The 25027-nt window shown below is 44.1% G+C and overlaps 1 protein-coding gene across 1 annotated transcript; it reads right to left on the bottom strand.

The window, feature by feature from the left end:
* Positions 1-130: 130 nt before the first annotated feature.
* On the bottom strand, positions 131-24751 carry LOC138210890 (ATP-dependent RNA helicase DHX15-like). The gene is made up of 14 exons (XM_069170257.1): positions 24609-24751; positions 22689-23013; positions 21345-21538; positions 20724-20883; positions 19253-19471; positions 15631-15798; positions 9855-9941; positions 9336-9485; positions 8751-8859; positions 4559-4750; positions 3310-3432; positions 3012-3202; positions 1860-2029; positions 131-815 (listed from the first exon to the last, which is right to left on the bottom strand). Exons 1-14 carry the CDS (start codon positions 24674-24676, stop codon positions 698-700), a joined length of 2274 nt encoding a protein of 757 aa, XP_069026358.1. The 5' UTR covers positions 24677-24751; the 3' UTR covers positions 131-697.
* Between the last annotated feature and the right edge of the window lie 276 nt (positions 24752-25027).

Here is a 25027-nt window from a genome sequence, read left to right as displayed (position 1 = left end):
ATCCCAGTAAGAAGATTTAACTTCCCCGAAGAGGCAGGAAACGAGCCGGATTTGGCAGGTCAAGACGTGATTGCTCCGTGTGCGTGCGCACGTGAGGGTTAAGTGAGAAGTTTATGTGCAGATTATCCTGTTATTTAAATGCTGACAGCGGGAAAAGTGTTTTTATTACAAAGTCATTTTTATTAAGTTGAACAGTTGACGGGAATTGTGACCAGAGTGCCCCCCTTTAGTATCTCCGTGACAAGAGACCATTACATTATGCCGGCATCAAAATACAGTATAAATTACATTTGATCAAAAGCCGCTCTCCACAGACTAATGCCGCTTTAGCAGAACAAGCAAAACAACAGCCAAGAATCCCGAGCTGGAGAGGAATGTTGAAATTTACATGAAAAGATCATGCTTCACACAGAAATGGGTGAATTGCTAAATTCATAAATTTATAGTCCTTTCGTTCCTCGTAGCGGCTGAACCCGTTTGGTTTGAAGACAAAGAAAAGAGAAGGTGGCCCTCGGAGGCAACGGGACGAGATTCAATCGTTAAGAAAATGCATCAAGACACAGTCAAACAAAATGAAAACTCAAAATGAGGCTGTTGATGGAAATTTCAAAAGAAAAATAGAGAGAACACTGAAATGAGTTCAAATTAGACTTTGTACAGATACTGTAAGATGGTGCGACGTCACATGCAAACCTTCTCAGTACTGAGTGTATTCCTTGGACGAGAGCTTTGCAATGATACGCTCCAACTGTCTCTTGGCTTCACACTGGGGGAAGTTACTCAGCTCGTAGTACTGCGGGGCAATTTTCACCAGCCTAGGACAGAAAGCAAGTCAACATTAGTCACCGACATCGTCGGCGGTTGTTTACTTGTGGGAGGACGCGCGCTTCTTCCATATTCACGCGCCGGCTACCGGCGCGGCCACAACCACTTGGAAACGCGTAATTGCACGAGGTCGCGGGAGGGGAAGAGGCAACGCGGGCGGAGGGGACGGTTGCCGTTTCTCTGGCGGCTCAGAAGGCTTCGCTGACAACTTATTTCCATTCGATCTTGTTTTGTTTATTTTTAAACCAAAAATGACAATATTTCAGCAGCTGGAGATTCCTAAATGTAAATATCCTTCGTCGGCCAGACTCGCGGGCTTTCCTAAACACAGTCGCCGGGTTTTAGAGGCCTGAAATGTACTGGAAATATTGTATTTTTGAAGTTTAAACCCACAAGTTAAAAAAAAAAAAAAAAAAAAAAAAAAAAGGCGCAGAAACACTCACGGAATAACAAATTTACAAAAGGAACCAGTGATCAGTTTGATGCTAATTGAAAACAAATGAAATAAAAGTCATCATTTAACAGGTGTAAAACACTGGTGTGATTGTGTTGCATGTTGAACATAATCGTGCGCAAAAACGGAATCCGATTTTACCGGCGGAAACGTTCAACACATTGTTGAACGCTGAAGAGGAATGCTTTTCTTGTATTACACCAGTTTTTTTTCCCCCCAACCATCATAAAACTTAAGGTGCAGCAGGTGTTTTTTTTTTTTCTTCTTCACATCACCTGAACAACGATAGCTCCGCCAGTGTTACCGATGTTTGGTGATTATTATCTTAATGGTCGACATCGCGTTTTTAAATAAATATCGTCACGATAATCGTCCAAAACGACATGAAAATGTAACTTTTTTTTTTTGTCAAATCCCCGCCCGCGACCCCTCACCGCTGCAGCAACACCCGAGCTCTCTAGAAACCCAGAAAAAAAAAACAACAACAACAACAACAACAACCCGAGTCTACGATACATTTTCCAATGAAACGCGACTTCTTCAAAACGGGTCATTCTTTGAATAGAAAACGGAAACGTACCACTCCGGTTTGATGTCTGTGCATGTGCGGATGTAATTCTTGGTGGTGAGTACAAACTCGTTGTAGAGCACCCACTCGGGTTTGTGGTCCAGCACAGTGGAGGGGTGCAGCTGTACGACTTGGTTGTCCTTCACCGTCAGGTAGTGGCCCGTGCGCTCCAGGTGAGCGATCTGCCGGCAGGTCACGGGGGGAGAGAGGAGGGTCACAAACGAACGCCGTGAAATCGAGCACGTGCTCTGTACCGGTGTATTTTCATTTTTTGTTGTTTGCTTTATTCAATCTCGGTCCCGTGTTTGAATCATACGCAACCATCAGAATCTCGGGGGTAAACCGTTAATGCTTTGATAAACTCTCGGCGGCATCGTTACAGGCCAGCGAGGGAGATTTTTTTTTTTCCAGCACTCCGCCGGCGCTCGGTCGAGCTGCGGCCGTGATTAACCAAGGCAATCAGTCTCAATAAAGGCCTTTCCGAACAAAGACGTGATCTCGCACACCCAACGCTTGAACATGAGCTACAAATTTGTCTCCAAGATAAAGGTTAATGTTGACAAATATTCAAATATTAACACCATAATTCAACTTGTCAGGTTGCTTGTTTCAGGTAGCCCTGAAAATGGCTTCTCGCAAAGCTGCCATTTGTTTCCTTGAGCGAGAAACAAATTGATTTGATTTCTTGTTATGTGTTAAAAACGAAGCAGCCCACTGTGTGTTTAAGTGTGTGTGTGTGTGTGTGTGTGTGTGTGTGTGTGTGTGTGTGTGTGTGTGTGTGTTTGTGTGTGTTTATGTGTGTGTGTGTGTGTGTGTGTGTGTGTGTGTGTGTGTGTGTGTGTGTGTGTGTGTGTGTGTGTTTACTTTAAAGGCTGCTCTGAGCTGTATTTTCAGTTGGTACTTGTGTTGTGCACAAATACGTGTCTTTTTAAATGATCAATCTCAACAAGGGAAAACCTCACTGAGCATCAGATGAGCAGAAGAGCAGGATAGAGAGACCGTTTGCTCAAGTGTGAAACGTGGCCAAGAAATAACAAGCGCAAAGGCAATATTGTTTGACTTAGAAAACAAACTTAATGAGTGACAAAACGGCCCAGGTGAGCACGTCCAACATCAATACGGGGAGCAAAGGACAACTGGAGAAAGGGCCCTGATCCCACTGACCTGCATGAAAAAGCCAGTGACCAGCGCCCGGCGGATGTTGGTGTAGTAATCCTTGCTGCTGAACTCGGTGCTCCTTCGCGGCAGGCTGAAGCGGTCCATGATTCGGGACAACTGCTGCCGTACGTTGTCTGCCGACATCAGCGAGCGGTAGTTGACAAAGTTGTCGTAGCACCACTGAGTGGCCTCGTGGTCTTGTGCGAGACGGGGGTGATTCAGAGTTAAAACAAAAAAAACAACAACAACAACGTGTAAAACCGTGAGGAGAAAAAACATTCGCGCACGGGGAGGCCACACTCACTCTGTTTGAAGGCGTGGTAGACGTTGAGCAGCGTCAGGTGGTCTCCGTCGATGTGGGCGAAGCGCATCTTGGACTCGTCAGCCACCTTCTTGGCCTCCGTGGGTCGGACAAAGCACTGTGGGACTAAACAAGGTCGGTATAGGCCCCAACACAGCCGCCCATAGGGATAAGTTAAGCAAATCCCACAGACAGGAACAAGGCCTCAGCTCAAGAGAGGCACAGAGCACTTCACAGGGCACACTGCATTGCCAAGTGTTTATGGCGGAAAAGGAAAGTAGGTTTAAAGAGAAGGGAAGGAGGGTGGTTCTCTCCGTGGCTATCCGCAACAGTCCGGCTTTATACGAGCTACAGCGAACACACGACGCCCGGTCTGAACGAGCATCCTGACTTAAGAGGTCTGACACCCGGACTCTCCTCCCCGTGAACTGGCTCTGAACAGCTTAACGTCAAACCTGCTTGATTGTGGCTTTAATGGATAAAAGCTGTGTTTACTGAGCCTCGCGGTTGGTTGCTGTGACGGCGCCGTTCTCAGGTGTACTTTTTGCTGCTTACTCTTAACGATCTCAGCAAAAACCCGCCATCCTGAAACACCTACTTTAAGTGCACGCCACGTCCGAGCAGCTAGTTAAATCCATTTCCCCACTCTCAAAGACCCTCGCACTCCCTTCAAAGGCGTCAAGATTCATCTCAATGAGCAGCATTCTGCTTTGGCAAGCCCAAAGTGCAATTACTGCTGTAGCACGCTGCTCCGGCTACACCTATACATTTTGTACGGACATGTATTTTTTCCCCTTCCTCACAAATAACAGCTGACACCACTGACTTTCACCTCTACCTGCCTTGTAGTGAAGTTCAGTCGGTACACACTACACTTATTCTAAGCAGACTTCAACAGCTGTTTGTACAGACAGTCAGTTGGAGTTCAAATATGTTAATGTGGGCAGGAAAAAAAAAAACCACTAAAACTCCTCAAAGCTTTTGGTATGCAAATATACCCATTAAAATCCTGATGTCAGCACAACTAGAATAAAAAAAAAAGAGGGGTCACAGAATGCACACACATTTGGGGGTTTTAGAAGTTTTATAATTTTTTTTTTTTTTTTTTTTTTTTTTTTTTTTTAAAGATAGGGAAGTTGCTCTGTTTATTTCCTTTAAGCTCACTGGTTGTTTCTGAGACATGGTCCATGAGCACAGGAAATGGAAAGAGTAGCAGCTCAGACCCACACAGTGGGCCAGCCCTGCGCATTACCTGACAACATGGCAGTGATGGAGAGGATCTCGTTCGAGCAGTTGAATTCGCAGCTGGCGATGACCATCTTGGCCAGCTGGGGGTCGAGGGGAAACTCTGCCATCATGGAGCCCAGCTCCGTCAGGTCGCCGTCGTCGTTGAGCGCTGCCAGGTAGTTGAGCAACTCCAGGGCTCGCATCAAGGTCTCTGGGGCTGCAGAGGACAGAGACGGGAGAGACGGGCCATTAAAATGTTCCAGGCCCGTGGGCAGAACACACACAGATGGAAGATACGGACAAAAGACAACACTGCCATCCTCTCATCGCAGCAACACTTGAGAACAATTTGGGGCCCTTTCACGCTTGTGTACGTCAGAATTGATTCATACTCCAGTGTTTACATTTAGAACTGAAATGATTAGTCAATCGACAGAAGATGAACCAACAGTCAATTAAATGTCGTGTTGGCATTTCTCAAGCAGAACTGCTGACCGTACAGTAAATTCAGCTTTTTTTTTTTGTCAGTTAAGATAGTCGACAAAATACCGTTGAGAAAACTATCTGTAGTTCAGTCAATTGCAGATTTAATCACGAGTTGCGGCCCTATTTAGATTTGTGGACCTCATGATAAATGTGTCATCTTTAGAATTTAACCTTAAATCAAACGATTCAAACTAATTCAAGCACCGTGTGACAATATCTGCTGCCTAAAAGCAATTCAGCATTCAGGGCAAAAATCTAATTAAAATAGATCTTTTTGGCAAAGGAATTTGACTCCATATGGTCCAGCTATAAACTTCCTTGTTGGCTCGGTAACAAAGGTCATCAGCAAACTGATCAACCAGCAGAGGAAGAAAATAGAAAGAAAGAAAAAAGCTCAGATTCCATCGCCGGCTGCACTCGCAGGTTTAATAGAAGACAAATGCGATTAAAGAAAAGACACAAAAGAGTCAAACAAAGGGAAGCCGTTTGTGGGTTTGTACGAGAGTATGAGGTGAATCAAAATGAGAAGGCTCTCGGTATGTGACGGCCAGAGTAACGCCAGACAGCAACTTAGCGGAGAAGTAATCACGGCTGAGCTCATTTTTCATCCTCCGCTCAGGCAATCCTAAACAACTAATGCAATTACAGGGGAACTTTCTACTTAATGCTTCAACACAAAAGGCTTCCACCGTTTGGTTAAAAGATTTTTCCTCCAGATGCAATTATTGACCTTTGGCTCCCGAGAGCTGAAGCCTAATGACCAGTTGCATGTTAACTGAAAATTAGCTTCAAACACTGGCTTGCGGTGCTCGCTCACTTTCATTTCTCTCAAGTGCACCAAAAAAAAAAAAAAAAATTCAATTTCAAGCAGCACGGAGGCATTTTTTTTATGATTAACAAATATTGATTTGGGGCATCAAAGCTACTTTTTTCTTTATATTTATATATATATATCTATATATATATATTTATTTTTATACACAGTGAGTGCTGGCCACATTACTTACCACACCAATGGCTTGTAAGGGGCTGAACAAAAGGTGAAAATCTGATTTCCAAGTACTGCTAGCATGATCAACCAGTGTGGAAATTGAATCTATACCCATAGCGACTCATCAGAAAGTAAGTATCGACTGTCTCAACACCCAAGAATCCGATATATTAACCAAAGGCCAAATCAATGAGACGAAAGGCTAAAGGTACATTAAACCACATTGGCTTTGAAAGGCACTTCTTAGGAAATGTCACGAGGAAAATGAATCCCACCCAGCCAGGTCCTTGAGTAAATCGCTACTGATTTCTTTTGGATTTTCCATTTGGTTGTCTGGCTCGCACTGTCGCTGCTCTGTTTAGTGAGCGAGGTGGGAAAGGAGAGAAATAAAGTAGATATCTGAGCATTTCACGGTAAAAGGAAACCGAAGTATCCTGGTGTTTGGGGCTTTGATTATCAGCGGGGACAGTGTCGAAACTCATCAAGCACACAAGTTTTAAACACAGAAACAATAAAAACAAAATTTTAAAAAAAGTATGTTGGCCGAGACTGACCACAGAATTACCCAAAACATCCACTAATACACAAATAAAGGATTTCAAACTTGCCAAAAAATGATAAATAAAGGAGTTCAATCGACAAAAAAACCTGAAACTCATGTAATGCTGTTGTTTGTCTGTCTGCTGCTCGACTCTCCCGAGACACTTCTGTGACCTGTGCATCTTCTCTGAGGTCGGCCTTTGACAGCTTATCAGAATTGAACCCCTGTAAATAGATGTTATGAAACGTGTCTAGTAACTCTCTCAGACTTCAAGCGGACTTCATTTGTTGCAACCAACTACCTCCAACTTCCAACCTGCTCAGGAGCTTCTTAAGAGAAACCTTCTGCTACATGTGGATCAAATAATAAAAAGGTAATCCTCCCCTTTTCCTTCGCCCCACTATTCCCAGTTAGACTCATCAGACGAGGCCAATCCCCCGTGTTGACGTATACCCTTGCATTTTGTGAGAAATGCGGGGTGGCGGTGGAGGTCAGTCACGTTTCACTGGAGGAATATAAAGGGGAGGCAATAGCCAAGGTGATAGCGCTGCTATTGATGTAACCAATTTCATTCTCAAAATGGCGTTTGCCACAGTGGACGGGGAGAGATGGGTTTAATCTCAGAGGTGAGATGAAAACTATATTATGGTGAGAAAAGAGGGGAGGGAGGGAGGGAGGGAGGGAGGGGGAGGTTAAGGATAGGAAAAGGAGGGGTGGTCTCCTCGGGAAGACGGAGGGAACACGCACTCTCCTGGAGGATGCCATGACTTGGCGAGGAGACGACATCCGTTCTCCAGCACAGTTACAACAGATGTAGCTCAAGAGACAAGACACGGGCCGAGCATAAACGGACTGACTGATCAGCCCCAATACTAAATCCACACATCACTTTGAACAGCAATAATATTAACATAAAGACGACTGCTCAAAAAAACTGCAAAATGCTACCCTGTAGTCCGTGTCTGTCAGAGCACAAATCCTCAAATCTCCAAACATTCACTATGTATTACTTGATGTCTGCCAAGATCCCTTTTTTGCTTTGTCGTTGTTCCCAAGTGACAGACAACCCAGATTTGATATCATACATCAAAACAAGCACAGTTCAACTAAATGTTGTTACGATTCCAGAGCAGTTTGTAGCTGCATTTGTCCTGATCCAGATGGCAGATGATGAAAGTCAAGATCTCTGTATTATTTGATATTGAAGTTATGATCCTGAAGATTTCCTTCGTCGTTAGTTTTCTGACACCTGTTGTAATAAAAGTAAGTGCAGCTTAAAACTAGAGAAACACAAATGAAGCTGCTGCTTTGTCGGAAATGAAACAGAAGAGTGCATCTCTTCAGGTTCCAGTTCAGACCAAAGATTCCCGAAGAGATGATTTTAAACTTGCAATCCCCGATACTGCAACAATCTGCAACCTGCCAGTGTACACCAAAGCAACTGGACGAGACTACGTAACATCTCCATAGCAACAAATCTCCGTTTTAACCGTCAGCTTCTCTGGCTTTTTCCATAGCTGGATATAATTTGTAGCATCTCTTAAATCATGAATGAGGATAGTGACTTACGTGCAACAGCTGCATTTATAGTAGTGATGGAAATGACGCAAACATAAAAACAACGAGAGGGTGGAGAATTTGAAGCCACCCAGGGTTGCTTCAGCGAAATATCCTGGGGGCTTATGCTAATTTAGGCCATGAACTTGAGACAGAAGATCTCCCTCGTTTTGTAAATTTTTCACCGGAGCAGTTCCGACATTTAGAAGAAAACACAAACTATCACGCCTTACATTCTGCTCACTCGCGACTTGACAAGCCGAGTTGCATGCGGCATCATCAGCAGGCTTGAGCTGAGCTTAGACGGGCTAGTTCACACTGCTGCAGGTTTTCCCCGGCGACGTTCTGAAACATCGACATATCCTGTCGTGAATATGTAATCTGACCTGGGGTTTACGTTTAAGCATGGATTCATATAGCCAGTTCCAATTTTACATCTGGACCAAACAAATCCCTGTTTCCTCCGAAGCCCTTACGAATCTGGGGGCACTTTGAGTTCCAAAAAAAAGTGCTCAACACAAGTAGTAACAAAAAAACATGATTTGACTTTATAAAACAAGACAAGATTGCGAACACTGAGCGTACAGGATAGAAATGTGTCTTTATAAGAAGCAAAGTAGGTTCATATATATGTATACTAACCTGGTGGGTCCATGAAGTCAAAGTGCACCAGGTCATCAATCCCCAGTTTCTTCAGCTGCAGCACCACAGAGCCCAGATTAGACCGCAGGATCTCTGGATACGTGTTGTCCTGCGCCAGTTAACAAGTACAAAAGAAGCCCAAGGAACAATTCAAAATGAATTCGTCAGGGTGCTTATTATCTGCTCATATGTCAACTTGAACAGAGACTGGTAGTCGAGGGTATTTTAAGGGCTATTTAACTTGTTTCAAAAAATTCTCTCAGCCACGCTGCGTGATGTGAAAGAATTAGCCTGTTAAAGTGGAGACGTGGGCCTCCACAGGTCCATTTGTCACAAGGTGTCTGTGTCGTTACCACGAGGTTATGAAGAAGGGCAGAAAAGCTGCGGTTTAGCACGAGGCTGTTGGAATTATTATTCCAAGGAGTTTTAAGAGCAAATATTGCATAATAGAGAGCCTTTCCAGCTGGAGGGCTGCTCTGAGGGAGTACAAAGTGCTTGTGGCATAGCAGAATCTGAGGAATAAGATCAATCATGTGTTTACACCTTATGCAATTTTAATATTTTCCAAACTGGCTCGTTTCTTACCTGCATTTCTGTCTTGTAAGCTTTCTCTGTGTAGAGGCGGAAACACTTTCCTGGGCGTGTTCGACCAGCACGGCCTGCTCTCTGCTGGGCTGAGGCCTTGCTGATGGCTGTAACCAAAAGGGATTCCACTCTGATACGAGGGTTATACACCTGAGAGGAAAAGAGAAAGATGAGTTACATTTCAGGTGAATACAAAAAAAATACTCAAACTATGGTAGAAGTAAAATATAAGTAGTTAAGAAAACATTAACACTGACAATCTACTATATGTACAAGCAGCTAACAAAACATGTACAATAACACAAAAACACAATCTACTTTAGTGCATGTATAATCTCTTTCTGTGCCATGTGTATGACTTGGCTCCAGGCTGGTGAAATGTCAGAGGAATAAATAACAGGCTTTTCCATCTTTGCCGCTGTCAGGTGTCCACCGCTGTGTTTATCTGGGGATTCTCAGGCAACAGACGCAGATGATCGCGGCAGATAAAGGGTGGTGGGGAGAAAAAGGGAAGCTAACCTTTTGCTTGGCAAATCCGGGATCAATTACAAACACCACACCGTCGATGGTCAGGGACGTCTCGGCAATGTTTGTTGACACGACGACCTGTGGAAACGAGAACCCGTGAGTGAGGGAATGATCCACTCGGGGTGTCAGGACGGACTGACACTCCGGCCCCAGACCTCGTATGAAAATACTTGGGAGTCGGTTTCATGTATGGTCATCAGTTATTTAGCAAAAAAAAAAAAAAAAAAAATACCTCCAACACAGGGCAAACTTAAACATTTAGAAAATCCATGGTTTAAGGGTAAAATGTTCACATTACAAAGTGCAGAGTTGATTTTTTTTTTTTTTGCACACTGTCTAAAGCAACCCAACAAGTACCACAACAGTCTCTGCAATCTAGTTTGATGTGATATCATTGTATTTGTGCACAGAGCTGGCTTGCTGCTCTGGGTCCCATTGAAATACATTACTCCTAGATTTGGGTTTTATGACTGTCCTCAGCACGTAGCCGCTTTTGTTAAGAGGTCGGCTTCCTTTCTTCAAAACCACCGATAACCGTTGATTTAATGGCTTCTCTTAGGTGACCTGCTTTTTAACACACTGAAGAGCTCAACAATGGTTTCTGCTTTCATCCAAACATCCTTTCTCCCACCAAACAAGGGCTGCTGTAACTCCCTCATGTGAACCCCGTACATGTCTCCTGATATTTGGAACACGGCTGTCTGCGGACATGCCAACTGTGCATGGTTCACGGCCGCTGATTGGCTCTTGCCTTGTGCTACGCCATGCTGGCTCCTTCAAAGCTGTGCTTCAAATACAACCAGAGGCAAATGGCACCGCAAATGTTCACACTAAATTGTGTTTACAACATTCTGAAAGTCATTGATCTGACCGCAGGAAAAATATGGGATAGTATTTCCATGGTTAGCCAGTCAATTATTAAGAGGAAGGCTGTGGCTCAGACGGTAGAGTGGGTTGCACACTAATCGGAAGGTTGGTGGTTCGATCCCCAGGTCCTCCTGTCCACATGCCTAAGTGTCCTTGAGCAAGACACTGAACCCGAAGTTGCTACCGATGGTGTACCATCAGTGTGAATGTGCTCCTGATGGCAGCACCTTGCATGGTGATCTGTCTCATTAGTGGGTGAATGGAAAAACTATGTAAAAGCACTTTGAGACCGAAAGGTGATAAAGCGCTATACAAGTACGGACCATTTATTGTGCAGCAGATTTGATTTGAAGTCACTGGCTTAGAGTTAAGGCATATTTAATGTGATAAAACTGTAATTAAGTAGTGAAACAACCACCACATCACAAGATGGATATATCATGTGTGATCAGGCTGTACTGTTGAATCATTATATTTCCAGAAATAGTGCACAGAGGAGTGTTGCGGTAAACCTGTTTTCTAAGACCAGTGGGGGGGGAACTGTGAACCGGCACCATATCCAACTCTCAGATCTTCTTCTATCACAATTATCCCTGATGGCAAGTACGTCCATGAGAAATGACAGCTGAATCAAAGCAACAAAGATCTTAAAAAAATCAAATGAGTCACATCACCCTATGGGATTCTCGCTGTCAGCATGTACACAAACGGGGGCGAGGAGGGTGAGACAGATTTGCAGCTGCTCTCATGCGAACCTTGACCGCCGTTAGGGTGAGTTCTCCTTATATAACAGTGGAAAATGACTGCACAGAGAAACCCTTTAGATAAATCAAGGCACTTGAGACTGTGGCAGCTGGGTCGTGGCCCACTCTACTGGCAACTGCTACTCCAGTGTCATAGCTTAATATGTAAGTGGGTGTTTGGAAAAAATTACTCTCCACACTTTGAAATCTTTTTACTTGCTCGACATGTACCAAGACAGGAACAAGCTGGAGGCTGACCTGAGCAGTCGTGTGGTGGCGGCCGTCTGCTTTCTTGGTAAGTCGTTATCATAAAATGGCACGCACAAAACCAAACGGTTCTCTGTAGTCTTTGCTGATACAGGTCCACAGAACCAATTTTGCACACTTGACACACTTCTTTCGGAGCCATGCCTCTTCAGCTGTCTTCAAGCTGTGAGCCTTAGAGACTTTTAAATCCCACCTTTTAAGCGAGGATTTCTCTGCAGCCTGAGAATGCCTGGCTGTTTAGTTATTAATGTCAAAGAGCGCCTTTTTTCCCTCCCATTCAGCCGTTGACCTCAAGTAATTCACCTGTCCAGAGGCACATTCGCCTTTGTATTCATAGTCAAATGAAGAGGTGGCAATAAACGCAGGCATGAAACTGATCAGACAGCAGTATCTGGAAAATGTTTGGTTTGCTACACATGTAGTTCCTGGCTATTTTCATGTGACTGACATGTGTTACTTAATCGTGATAGACAACTAATAACAAAAGAGGCCCTCTAACTAACGGACCAACTGCCTAGTTTAAAAGGTAGAAAGTGCACTCGTAGTCTATTTGCGCTGCTGGAATTCAACACAACGTGACTATAATTTGTGACCACTATCATGGACTTGTTTGGTTTTCCAGTGTCTCCCTGCTTTGTAGATGCTAAATTTTAATTTCTAATAAATCCAAAGTTGAGGATATTTTGGGGCGTCAAACATGAGTGGTCAAGTGGATGTGTCGCCGCATCAATGGAAAGATGATGATAACATACGCAATGATAACCATTATTGTCTCATTTTATCTGTTACAAACAGGACAATTGGGGGCATTGAAATGAGTGGTTGGAAATGACCATGTGTACCAGAAGTGGAGGATATAACATAAGAACAAAAAGTGCAAGAAAGGATTTTGCAAATGAAACAACATCTATTCATCCTTTCATTATCTATACCCACTTTGCCCTGAACAGGGTCACGGGGGTGTTGGAGCCTATCCCAGCTGACCATGGGTGGAGGTGGGGTACATTTATACTAAAATAAATGATCACAATGCACATAGTTGAACAAACTGAAGTGACTTCACATTCTGGACAGAGCTTACATGATTTATAAAGCCATATATCTGAAACATCCCTGAAGAACCTCGTACCAAAGACGACGAGGTTGCTAAAAGTTAAGCTAATGGGAGGCCCCAGGTAATAACTCTGCTCAAGCAGTGGAAAAAGACAATCAGTGGCCTAAAGTTTTACAGGAGTCGCATCACTGTGAAACCAATTACCTACCGTGGCAGCCTGGAATTAAAGTAGCTGGCCGACAAAAGACCGATCAGGCCATCAGACTGTCTCATGACAGACACTGTATGCCAGCGACCAACATCCCAGCAAGGAACGAAAGGCATCGAATGCTTCAAAGTCTGGTTAAAAAAAATGGACCTGGGGAGGTTGCCATCGTCCTGCATGTTGAGACACAGTCAGTGCTCCAGCAGATGCCACACATGACACCCTCTCACATTTCATGATCATATGGGTGGCCTCATTGACTGCATTGATTCTGAAGGATTATCCGGGCTAGGGCCATTACACTGAACGCAGGCTGGCTCCTTCCAGTCTGTTGCTGCACTGGATAATCCTGGCTTCTTCATCAGTAATATCATTAGGGCATCATCTCTGCATGTTATTTCTGGGTTATTACCTGCAGGAGAGCAAGTACTATAGCTAACACAGGCCATCTTTTACATTCCCTGCCGGGGAAGCAAAGCCTTGTTGACAAAAAAAAAAAAAAGCCTTCCCTTGACTGGGGAAAAGAACAACGTGCCGAAAGCGGCGTCGACGCACCCACATACAAAGCTCGTTGAAATGGATACGCGGCAGGATCACAAGTGACATTTGAGGGAATATTCCAAACATGACAATGGTAACAACAATCCTAACACTCATCACAGCACACTTATTAAGAGACCATCTTCAAGACGCTGGAAAGCAGAGTGAGATTATTGTCTGTGTTTGCAATTAGTCAATTCCTGCCTTAGTTTTAAATGATGAAACTGTTCAAAAATGGAAGATCAGTGGCTTTTCTGCAGAAATAGAGCAATGACGAGCTAGTGCTTTATGTTAATTGAGCGGTACCTAATGCAGTCGTTAGCATGCATAGAGGCAGATGTGGCGAACTTTAATTCTTTTTCACTACTTCCTCTTGGGCTGCCTTTGATGACATCTCCACATTTTTCATTTGATGAGTCGTTCAGTCAGCCACTGAGGAGAAGCACATTTACTTCCAGCACGGCAACTTTAGATGCCACCTCAACCAATTCAACAAGCACCTGACAAATAGATCCGGAGGAAAAAGGGACATGAACTGTGTTGGTTTGAAGTTAAACGTGATTACCGGGTTAGCAGTTCAGACATCCACATTCACTACATACATATGTGTATGTGTGTGTGTGTGTGTGTATATATATATATATATATACATATGTATATATGCATATATACACATACATATATATATATATACACATATATATATATATATACACACACACAAACACACACGCAGCCAAACAGGTGCCTTTGCTCAAGTAATATTAAAGCCGCTCCCTTAGCAACCAGGGGCCTGTTTCATGTAAACATCTCTTTGAACAGCAGAGGCTAACACTACCAATGATATTTGACCTTTTGAATCTTTTGATCTTATCCAACACTGAGTAATCACAATACTAAGAATGTTGAGCCTCTTAAGTCCATGCAGCACACAGAGAGCCTGAAGAAAATATTATGCTTAAAGGAGCCGGATGTAGGATTTAGTGGCATCCAGTGGTGAGGTTGCAGATTGCGACCGTTTGGTTTGTCCTTTCTGGGCTACTGTACCAAAGACAGCACAAACAAAATGGCGTGCTTGGTGGAAGAGCACCTGCTCCCTGCGTAGATATGAAGGACTCACTCTATGAAAACGAAAACATAATGATTCTTAGTTTGATCCATGGAAATACAAACTTGTAGAGAGACCCACGTGGTGTGTCAAATATCACAAACAAAAACTAGGATCAAAAGCGTACGTATTCACATTCCAAGGATTCACCAAATCCCGGTTGAACCGAGCGTTTTTAAAAGTATCACGATATGTTTAACAGCCCATAAATATTTTCACTGCTCATATGTCAGCCTGATCTGCCTCAATTGGAGGGGTTGTAGCGACAAGTCATTCATCAACACCGTCCCCTATCAGATGTTCGGGGTGAATGTTTGCTCATTCACTGGCGTGATGATATTCTGATGTTCTGTCAGATCCCTGGCCAACAGTGTGACAGTGCAGGTGGTGCTGCTACTCTGCTGATGAGCCAGTCTGAATAAAAAAAAAAAAACTGTCACACAAAGGAGAGTAACTCTTTCGCTTCTTTATCAAGAAGAAGATCATCCACTCCTTAAGAGATGAAGTGGCTGAAGAAGATTGGACTATGCGTAGCAAGAAAAGTCCTGTATTTTTTGTTTTGGTCAGCTCATATTAAGTGCACCTTTTTCCCCATGGTTTCAGACAGAAGAGGTCTGAGGCCTCCTCTTTGAGTAGCGGAAGGGGCCTGTGCAAATGCAGTGGCGAGATAAAAAACGACTGAGAATCCAGTACTTTTCCTCAGGCTCAGAGGGCGTGAGTAATACCCCAGTTATAATTTAGAGCAGAGAATCACATGCTGACAAAAGCAGCATATGTTGTGTGAGTCAGTTCTGCACTAAAGCTGAGAAAGGGGAAAAAAGTTTCAGTCCCTACCTTCCAGCTCTCCTACTTCACCCACCTTATTCCCCATCTGGCCTTTCTACACCAACCGCACTCAATTTCTCTTCACTTACCCTATCCCTCAAAGTCCCCGCTTCGACCCCCACCCCCTGAGTGTTTTTATAGCAAGCGGGCAGCTATACCTTCCTTCCGATGGCTCCGTTTGGTTTATTGGGCGGTGGTGGCTCAAAGATCCTCTGCTGCTGCTGCGGAGGCAGCGTGGAGTACAGTGGGATGATTTTGATGTCGCCGACATCCGGTCCCAGGTCGTCGACCTCCCTCTTGATTCGCTTGCAGGCTTCGTCGATTTCCTGCAAGATGGAAGCACGACAATTAACCCGCAAACACGGAAATTCAAACGGGTTCCGAACAACATCTGGACAAACAATGGTGGCGAATCTGGATGATAGGGGAAGGCAAGAGGAGGCAGCCGGGGAAACCGTGGTTCCCTGCTACAGTACATTTGTTCTAACTATCGCTCCATCTGACGGAGGAAATTAAACCTGGACTGCAGTATGCTTTGCTGAGCTCCCTGTGGCTCTGTTGTCAAATGCAGCAATCATGGAAAACATGGACGCGCACGCTCGGAAGACAGACACACAGACACACACACACACACACACACACACACAGACACACAGACACACACACACACACACACGCACGCACGCAGCCAGACAGACTCAAACAGGGTTCATTATTCCACAGTGCAGTATTGTAGAGGGGAATGTGATATGAGACTGCAGCACTGATGCATAACCAGCGGCAAATCATGGCAGATCAGTTTAGTGAAGCTGAACATTCTAGAGCCGTCGGGCTGGCAGACAGACAAGACACAGGCAGCGCCAGGAATAAGAAAGCACGATAGTGAGCACAGGGTTCGGGCTTATTCTCTGAAGGCCCATGAGAATACAACGTTAAATGTACTAAATATGCCTACATATTCCACAGGCCGGAGCGACGCAGGGAAACTTCATTTATTTTCCACACTCTGAACATCTTCATTTCTTCCTCAATCTTGAAAGTTTGAAGTAGTTTGCGGTGTGGACCAAAACAACATACAAATGCTTTTCATTTGTAAGCAACTCCCATTTTCAGATTTTTCCTAACAATCATTTAATCTTTATGAAGCTGCAGTTACTATGTGTGTCACAGCCTGTGCTGTTGCACCACCTGCAGGCCCATGGGAGCAATGCAGACACTTCTCAAAGTGTCACAATGAATGCCGCGATGAACAAGGCTCTCCGATTCCAAAACATTACTGTACGGCTGCTTACAGACATGAAATGAGCTCCACTGAGCTCTTCATGCATTCTTTTTTATCTTTGAGCCGGCCAACAAAATGGCTCATTGAACATTTTTGTTTACTTTAAAACATACCGGGCTTTGATTCGTTAAAGCATGACTAAAAGGGACTTAATATGAACCACTGTGTGAGGCCACACTTGCTTTGACACGAGAAGTACCACAGTGATGTTTCCTGTTTTCCTTCTGGACTGCAAATGCGCTATTAGCCCTGTTTGTCCCCTTGTTCATCGCATTAAGTCAAACCCCGCTGATGGCCATGTGCCTCTTAATCAACACACTGACAAGTGGAAAACGGTAAATCTGAATGGATTGGTAAAATTAGCCTCAGTATTAATAGCCTATCAAGCCTCTGGATGCAGCAGCTGCCATGGAGGAAAAAAATGGACCTCTTTGCCAAAGCGCTGGAAGCAAGCTGGCTGTCTGTCCCTTAGGGACATGAAGACAGAGTGTGTGTGTGTGTGTGTGTGTGTGTGTGTGTGTGTGTGTGCGTGTGTGTGCGTGTGTGTGCGTGTGCGTGCACACACATGGGGGCAGTTGGCCAGTGTTGGGAACCTGTCCACCAGCTCTCCCTGCGACCCCAGAAGCAACAATCTACAGCCAAGCTAATAACCGACACATTTAGGCACTCCTCTTGACTAGCAAACAACCCCCCCGCCAATCCTCATGTTTTGATGTTAGCTGCTGAGGGGGAAGCTTAAATATTAGGACTTATCTTTACTCGGCAGCTGTGATAAGTTTCGACTTTCTTGTTTGGAGTTGGTGCTTCAGTTCTATTTGTTTGTGGAAGCAAAATATCTTATGGAAGAACTGTGGAAGAGAGAGGAACACAGTCCTTCGCATTTACTTTCTTCTGTTCTAAATGAAACAGTCAGATAAAACGAGTCCATGGCTTTGCCATGCATCTGCCTCCCAATCATTAGTCTACATCAAAGTTGCTGGTAGACGGAAGAGGTTAAGAAGCGCTCGAGGGGCGTGCTGCTGCACCCTTTGAACAGACATCTTTGCCAGACCTACCACACATTACCTTCTTTAACCCAATTAGGAGGGGGTGATAATGAACTCACGGTGGGAGTGCTCTCAGTAATGCCTTAGCTTGACACAGTGCGGGGCGGGGGGGGTCGGGGGTAGAATATAAATCAACAAATTACATCTAACTGCAAAAACACGTTGCCTGCAAAAAAATCCCTGACTTTTTTTTACTTATTCATCGGATTGACTATCGGTGTTTCTGGCCATCCGAGCAGCCGGGATACCACTAAATCTAAAATCAATTACCAGTCCTCATAGGAGACCACTTCAAACAGCATGCCCCCCCCCCCCCCCATGACTTTATCCTGTTTGTAACAAGCTGCAGATCGATCCTGCTTTGGCAAATGAAAACTGACGTAGGTGGACCACAGTTAAGCTGGTGTCGAGTGACAAATAATTACTGCTAATAACCGACCCCGTCGCACGACATGATTGAGGAAGCCACAGTAACATGAGCTTATTGGTGTAATTGGTCGTGTGCAACAAAGGTGCGAATACTAAAATGAAGTTACATTTCGTTTACAACCACAAGTCATCACATGGGCTCCGGCACCATTTTGTCAAAGTGCCGAGAGAATAATCATAGCAGCACATGCACTCCTGGATCCGACAGGCTTCTCCTGTCCAGTGATCAGGAGATTGAAACATTTGTTGGTGCTTTTCTGCGTGTGTCCACCCAGCTGTGACCGAATTCATCACTTTGGGCATGGACCCTGACCTCCATTACACATCAGTGGACAACATTTGCAGCGAGGGGGAAAAAAAAATAATAAATGACTTAATTTCAGAGATTTGTGGGAAGGGCAGAATCTGGGTCACTCCACGTATTTTTTTTTTTTTTTTTCCCCTTTCCTCCCCCACTCGCTGTACAAATCCTGGTGGTTCCCCAACAGGCGCAGTCACGGCGTTACCATCTATCAACGTGAGGATTAATCATTTCCTGTGCAGAGAGTGCACGTGTGTGTCCTCATGACACTGCATGAGTGTAACTCATCTATGTAATTAGATTAATATACACAGTCTTAACTTTGGAGATGTAGAAACGATGAAATCAATTATTTGATCATTTACATTTTTATGGAGCACAAATACTAAACAGATTTATTGCTCTTCTCTGTTTCATTTAATAGTAAATTGACTGGATTTGTGTTTTGCACCGTTAGTGATTTAAAAAAAAAAAAACTGACAATTTTCAGAAATTTTTAAGTCTAGACGATCAATAGAATAAATGACCAACGGATAAACAAAACAATAATTAGCTGCAGCGCCGCACGGCGCTGATGAATATATCTCCAGAAATAATACAACCGTTTAAAAACATCAGCAAAGTTTCTGTTTACAACATCATGAACGTCGCTTTTTTCGAACACAAATAATCCTTTAAAAAAAATAAAAATAAATGCTCATTGTAAATCTGTGGAGTCGTACCTCTTGTCCGGTGAGGAAGAGCAAAGCGTCCCCTTCATCCTCCTCACACATGTGGATCTGCATCACAGTGCGGATGGCTGCCTCCAGATAGTCCCGCTCTGGTTCTGGCGTGTAGAAAATCTCCACGGGGTGCGTGCGTCCGGGGATGGTTAGCAGCGGGCAGCTGTCAAAGTACACCTGGAACTTCCCGGCATCGAGCGTGGCGCTCATGACGATGACCTGAACGGAGAAGGGCACAGGAGAGGGAGTGAGGCGGAACAAGTCTGCGAGCTACAATGTGGTCGTAACAGAGGTGAACGGAAAGATAAAAAAAAAAAAAAGAAAAGAAAAAAAAACAGCAGCGTGTAAATGACCAGCTATTATGGGAGTGAGCACTCGAGTGAAGAAACAGTTAACATTTGATATGGCTTGATGATGATCGGGGATAAGGACACATGCTGAGTAAACAAGAGTGAAGAGTGCAAAACCCAACACAGGACGGATATTGCTATGAATTAGACTTCAGGGCGAGGGTGCTGGCCAAAAACCCAAGATGGTGTCTATAATGCAGAACTTGGCATCCCGATCCGAGTCACTGACCTACACAAAGCTATGACAGTCCTTGTTCCTGATGTTGGGTACACAATGTTCTCTCCAGAGCCATTAGATAGAGTGCATTAGGATTCTGATGGGAAACACGTCTCCCATTTTCAATCGCAAACATTTTCAAGGGCCAGCGTCTCTGCATTTCGCTTTATGCTCTGCGAGACATCATAATTGCTCTTAATCAAGGCAAATTAAACTTTCAAATTTGGTAGGCGATAGGGATGAAGGAGATAGAGGAGTGTGGGTGGATGATCATTCCCAATAACCTAGACCTCATTTAACAGTCCGCGAACAACAATCTAACCTTTGATTCCACACTGACAAACAACTAGTTATTATCCATCTGCTTTATGAAAATTATGTCTGTCACACTCCAGCCTATAAAACTTCTGCCTGCCTGCCTGGTTCTCCCATCCACACCGACACGTTGCCGTTCTCCTCCTGGGTGACTGGCTTAAAATTGGGGATGACTTTGGGTGCAATCTCCACTGTCGCTGCGGTGCAGAATCGATGCGCATTTCGGAGCCTAACAGCAATATTTCTCTTCCCTCAACACATACACAGTTGTCAGACTTGGAGACACTGTCAGAAAAAAAAAGTGACAGAAGAGAGGAGTGACAGAAGAGGAACACAAACACTGGCTGTCACTAGATTTACCCTCAGGGAAAGTAATCTTTAGGGCTTGAACATTTGTTTAACAGGTATTTTGAGGAAACCAATGCAACTGCTAAAAAGTGGCTCTGGACAGATAAAAAACCATTTACATTTGCAAACTTACACTCCCTGTAAAATTAATCTACCCGCCGTCGACAGGATTGCGGGAGCTGATCTGGAAAGTAAGGCCACAAACGGTACTGAATCAACTCCCCACATTTCTTTTTTTTACCTTCAGGTCAGACCTTTGGCGGACCACCTCCTTGAGGACCCCCATGAGAATGTCTGTGGCTAATGTGCGTTCGTGGGCCTCATCCAGGATGATGACACCGTAGCGCTCTAGGAGAGGATCGTTCATGGCCTCCCGCAGCAGCATTCCATCTGTCATGTACCTGGGTGAACCGAAGAGATGCAGACAACACTGTGAGAACAGGGATTCAGTATTTTTTTTTTTATCATCATGCACAATCGCATTATCTGAATAAAACCTCAAATTAAAGTACAAAATTTTCCCCTAGAGGCATTTCCCTTTTCAAAGTGATCTGGGCAGGATTTTCTAAATACATTACTCTTACCCACCTGTAAGTCAGAATAAGAGCGAGATGAATTTCTAAAAATTCAAACACTCAATCACCAAGAATAAAACAATTTATTATTTACCCACCTCTGCAAACTGTTAATCAATGTCAGCTATTAAATATTACATGTTATTTATTGCAAACACTGTCTATTATAACTTGTCCAAGGCTTGTTATCAACTTCTCTAAAGACAGGTGTAGGCTTTTATTAACTAAGTAAGGACCAACTTTGATTTAAAAAAAAAAAAAAAATAAAAAATAAATCTCCTTCTTACTTGAGCACAGTCTTGGCAGAGCTGCAGTCCTCAAACCTGATGGAGTAGCCCACCTCTTGGCCCAGCATGACATCCATCTCGTCCGCAACTCTCTGGGCGACGCTCATGGCCGCCACCCTCCTGGGCTGCGTGCAGGCCACTGCTCTCTTCGGGCCTGAAATTGCCCGCACCATGTCCACACACCACTGAGGGATCTGGAGGTCAGAAGCAGAAAAGGTCAGGCTTTGTTTGAACCAAAGAGTCACTATATATGTAGATTAACTAAATTACCTGGTGCACAAGTCACATGCAGATATTCTACACACAATACGCTTTGCTGCGTCCTGTCAAACAATCATCGATTAAAGTCCAAATTTTCTTGCTCAAAAACAGAAGCAGCTTGAGAGTCTTACTTCCACTCTATTAATCTTACAGTCCGGATGACTGCCCTTTAGAGATGATTCAAATCTTATCAGTCGGTGAAATGTCAGCCAATCAGGAAGTACAAAAACAGCAGTGGCAGGTAAGGATGAGATGAATATTTCACAGACAGTAGTCAAATCTGTGATTAGTGCTGGCAAGACCTGGCCCTAATCATCCCAATACACTGGGTGGGATGCTCAGTCGGACTGCATGATTATCAGAATTAGGATTTGTATCAAGTCAATGCAAATGCAACATTCTTGATTAAAATTATGAAAAAAAAAAAACTCTCGTTCTTAATTGAAAATGAGGAAAAAAAGCAATTCTTAAAAGATTATTATTAGTATGTCCTTTTTTTTGCAGACATTTTTTGAAATACCATTAATCATTGAAGTTAAATGCATCACTGATTCCCTCAGAAGGCTATCTTTAAATATACATAAACAATAACCCTTTATCTCATTAAGCATGTGCTGTGTGTTTATGTAATGCTGACTACATATTGTTTATGTAGAAGTTAAAAAAAGAATAATGAATGGAAGAAAATGCACTTGTTTTATTGGATCCTCGTGGCAGAAAACACTGACAAGATTACACCACTTGATTTAAGAAGTGTTTGGGAGATAGTGTATATTCATCTCAGAAGGAAGCCAAGCCTCAACCAGTGATTTACTGTAATCTTCTCTAATGCTAATTTAAAAAGGACAACCCAGCTCTTTCAAGGACTTCAAATAAACCCAACAAGGTTGATAACTGGGAATCAACTCCAGGAAAAAACTGCTTAAAATGCATCAACTGTTCATTCCACCCTGCTTTTGAATGATATAATTACACCAATTTGAATCACTAAATTTTTAAGCTTTTATTCAGTATTTCATGCATTTTGGGGGTGCAAGCGTTCGCTGCTGTATTGCCAAATTGTGAAATACTCTGCCTTTCTACCTGCGTGGTCTTTCCAGAGCCCGTCTCTCCCACCAGCACAAAAGACTGGTTCCGCATCAGGATGTCGTTGAAGGTGTCTTTGTATTCCCAGACAGGCAGCTGCAGCCGCTTCTTCAGGATCTCGTAGAAGCGTGGCGTGTGGGGCAGGTTGGTGAAGGGGTTGATCTGCTGCTGTACGTGGGGTTGCTTAAGGAAGCCTAAACTGCCCACAGCTGGGTTGGTGGCCACCCCGGATGACCTTACATCTCGCTCCCTGTCACGGTCTCGATCCCGTTCACGGTCCCTGTCCCGCGACCGTTCATCACGGTCTCTGTCCCTGTCGCGCCTGCGAGAGAAAGACACGCGAGGTGAAGATTTGATGAGGCGCTGTCACACGGAGGAAACCAATTTAGTTTCCAATGAGGCCGCAAAACACCATCAAGTGGATGCGGGCACAAAACTGGACAGGAAAGCCACAACATGGAACAAACCGTGCACAAAAGTTTGGCCGTGTCGAGTTCTTTTCTTAAAATCGCATGAAAAGGTTACTGCACATTTCTTTTTTTCACGGCAGCAAAACGCAGTCTAATCAAGTGTAGCATGCAAAGGTCATGAATAAACTAATTGTCTGCCGCAATTTATTTTCTCCTAACGCAGAAAGATATATCCAGTGGCTTCGGAGCTGAATGTGAAGCATTTACGTCCCCGCATTAGCTGCAAAACGTTGCGCATAGTGCTGCCTATAATACATCCTCGAACTCGGGACTTTGCAGCCAACTATTGCATCGATGCTGGCGGCACGCAAGCCAAATGTATTAGACGGTGTGGGTTCGTGACAAGGTGCGAAGGTCTCACTTTGGTACTACTACTGAAGTTGACTCCACGTAAACAAGCCGGTGCAAACCCGCTTCTCCAAAGTCCAGAGCATTGACAAAACCAAACCAACGCAGTCAACCAGACATCTAGAGTCCCAAACCTAAATATGCTCTTTTCTCCTGTCTCATCCAAGGGCCAAGGACCCTGCACAATCTTGCAGCACCATTACTGATCAAAACTTTCGCTGCCCTAGTCCAGCTCTGGGCTGCTCAGATCACTAAACCAGGATCCTTTGCAAACCCAAACAAGATTGCATAGGGCCTCATCCTTTTGGTATACTCTCCCTGAGTCTGTGATCAGCTTTAAAAAAAATAAAAAATAAAAACAAAACTACTTTTTTCCCCACACTTGCCTTCCCTGCAATGGGGCTGTGAATATTTCATTTTATATTGCTATGTGTTGCGTAATTTTCTGCTTGTACACCCTGTGCAGTACTTTGTAACTTTAAAGAGGCGCTGTATAATTCAACTGTATTTATTTACTGATAAAAAAATGGTTTAAATTACGCATGTGCGGCACAACTACAGGCAAAAAAAATAAATGTAGGTCTGAGAATGATGTTGTCAGATCTGGCAACGCAATCAACTCGTCCTTCCGGGGCAAAATACACTTGCGCGCAAGCTTTAGCTTTAAAAATCAAATATACATTTCCATGCGTATTTATTTCTCTCCGTGAGATTTGTTTTTGTTTGTTTTTGTGTGTGTTGCTTGTGAAACGCTTTGACGCAGCAGCGTGTCGCGTTAGCCACGTGCAGCCCCCCGGAGTAGGCCGGTGGCGGAATAACTGTTTGCTCAAAAAGGGGGTGGGTGGGGGCTTTTCTGGCTCACCAAATTGCACAGCTTTTAACGTCTAACAGAAACCACGTGTAGCTTTAAATCAAATTATTAAAAAACAAAAAAAAACAAACGAGGGATCGGCGGGCGGTGTTGAACCTTAACGGCGTGGCTGCGTGTAGCACGGCTAGCCTAGCATCGGGACAAAAACAAACAGCCAGTTACGGCAACCGAAAGCACCCGTAAAAACAGCTTCACGCTGCCGGGCGGGAGGAGGCCAACGTTACGTACCCGTCAGATGACCGCTTTTTACTCGACGAATAATCGTCACCCAAGTCTAAACGATGTCGCTTGGACATCTTGCCGCAAGTTATCTGTCCAAACGGGCAAGCTAATTAGTCCATGCGAGAGATCCTGCCCAAACCGTTAAAACACCGGGCAAAATGGCGACCGGAAGCTCTTACCTCATCGTCGTTATCCTTGACGACAAAAAAAAAAAAAAAAAAAAAAAAAAAAAAAACAATGGCTCGAAAGCCGCGATTTTTACAGCGAGAACCCGGCGAGCACGCTGCGCAGAAAAAAAAAACGTCCCGACCTCAGTGGTGCCTGCACATACTGTCCGCCCGTGGAAGCCTGTAGTAATGGCTGCAAGACACAATGCAGTGGTTTTCGGAGGAAGGAGGAAGGAGGAGGAAGGAGGGTGCAGGAGG

The sequence above is a fragment of the Embiotoca jacksoni genome, unplaced genomic scaffold (genome assembly GCF_022577435.1).
Source record: "Embiotoca jacksoni isolate LCO1_2020_lvr unplaced genomic scaffold, fEmbJac1.0.p SCAF_49, whole genome shotgun sequence".
In the NCBI taxonomy this organism is placed as follows: domain Eukaryota; kingdom Metazoa; phylum Chordata; class Actinopteri; family Embiotocidae; genus Embiotoca; species Embiotoca jacksoni.
This window is presented reverse-complemented; position numbering and strand designations above follow the sequence as displayed.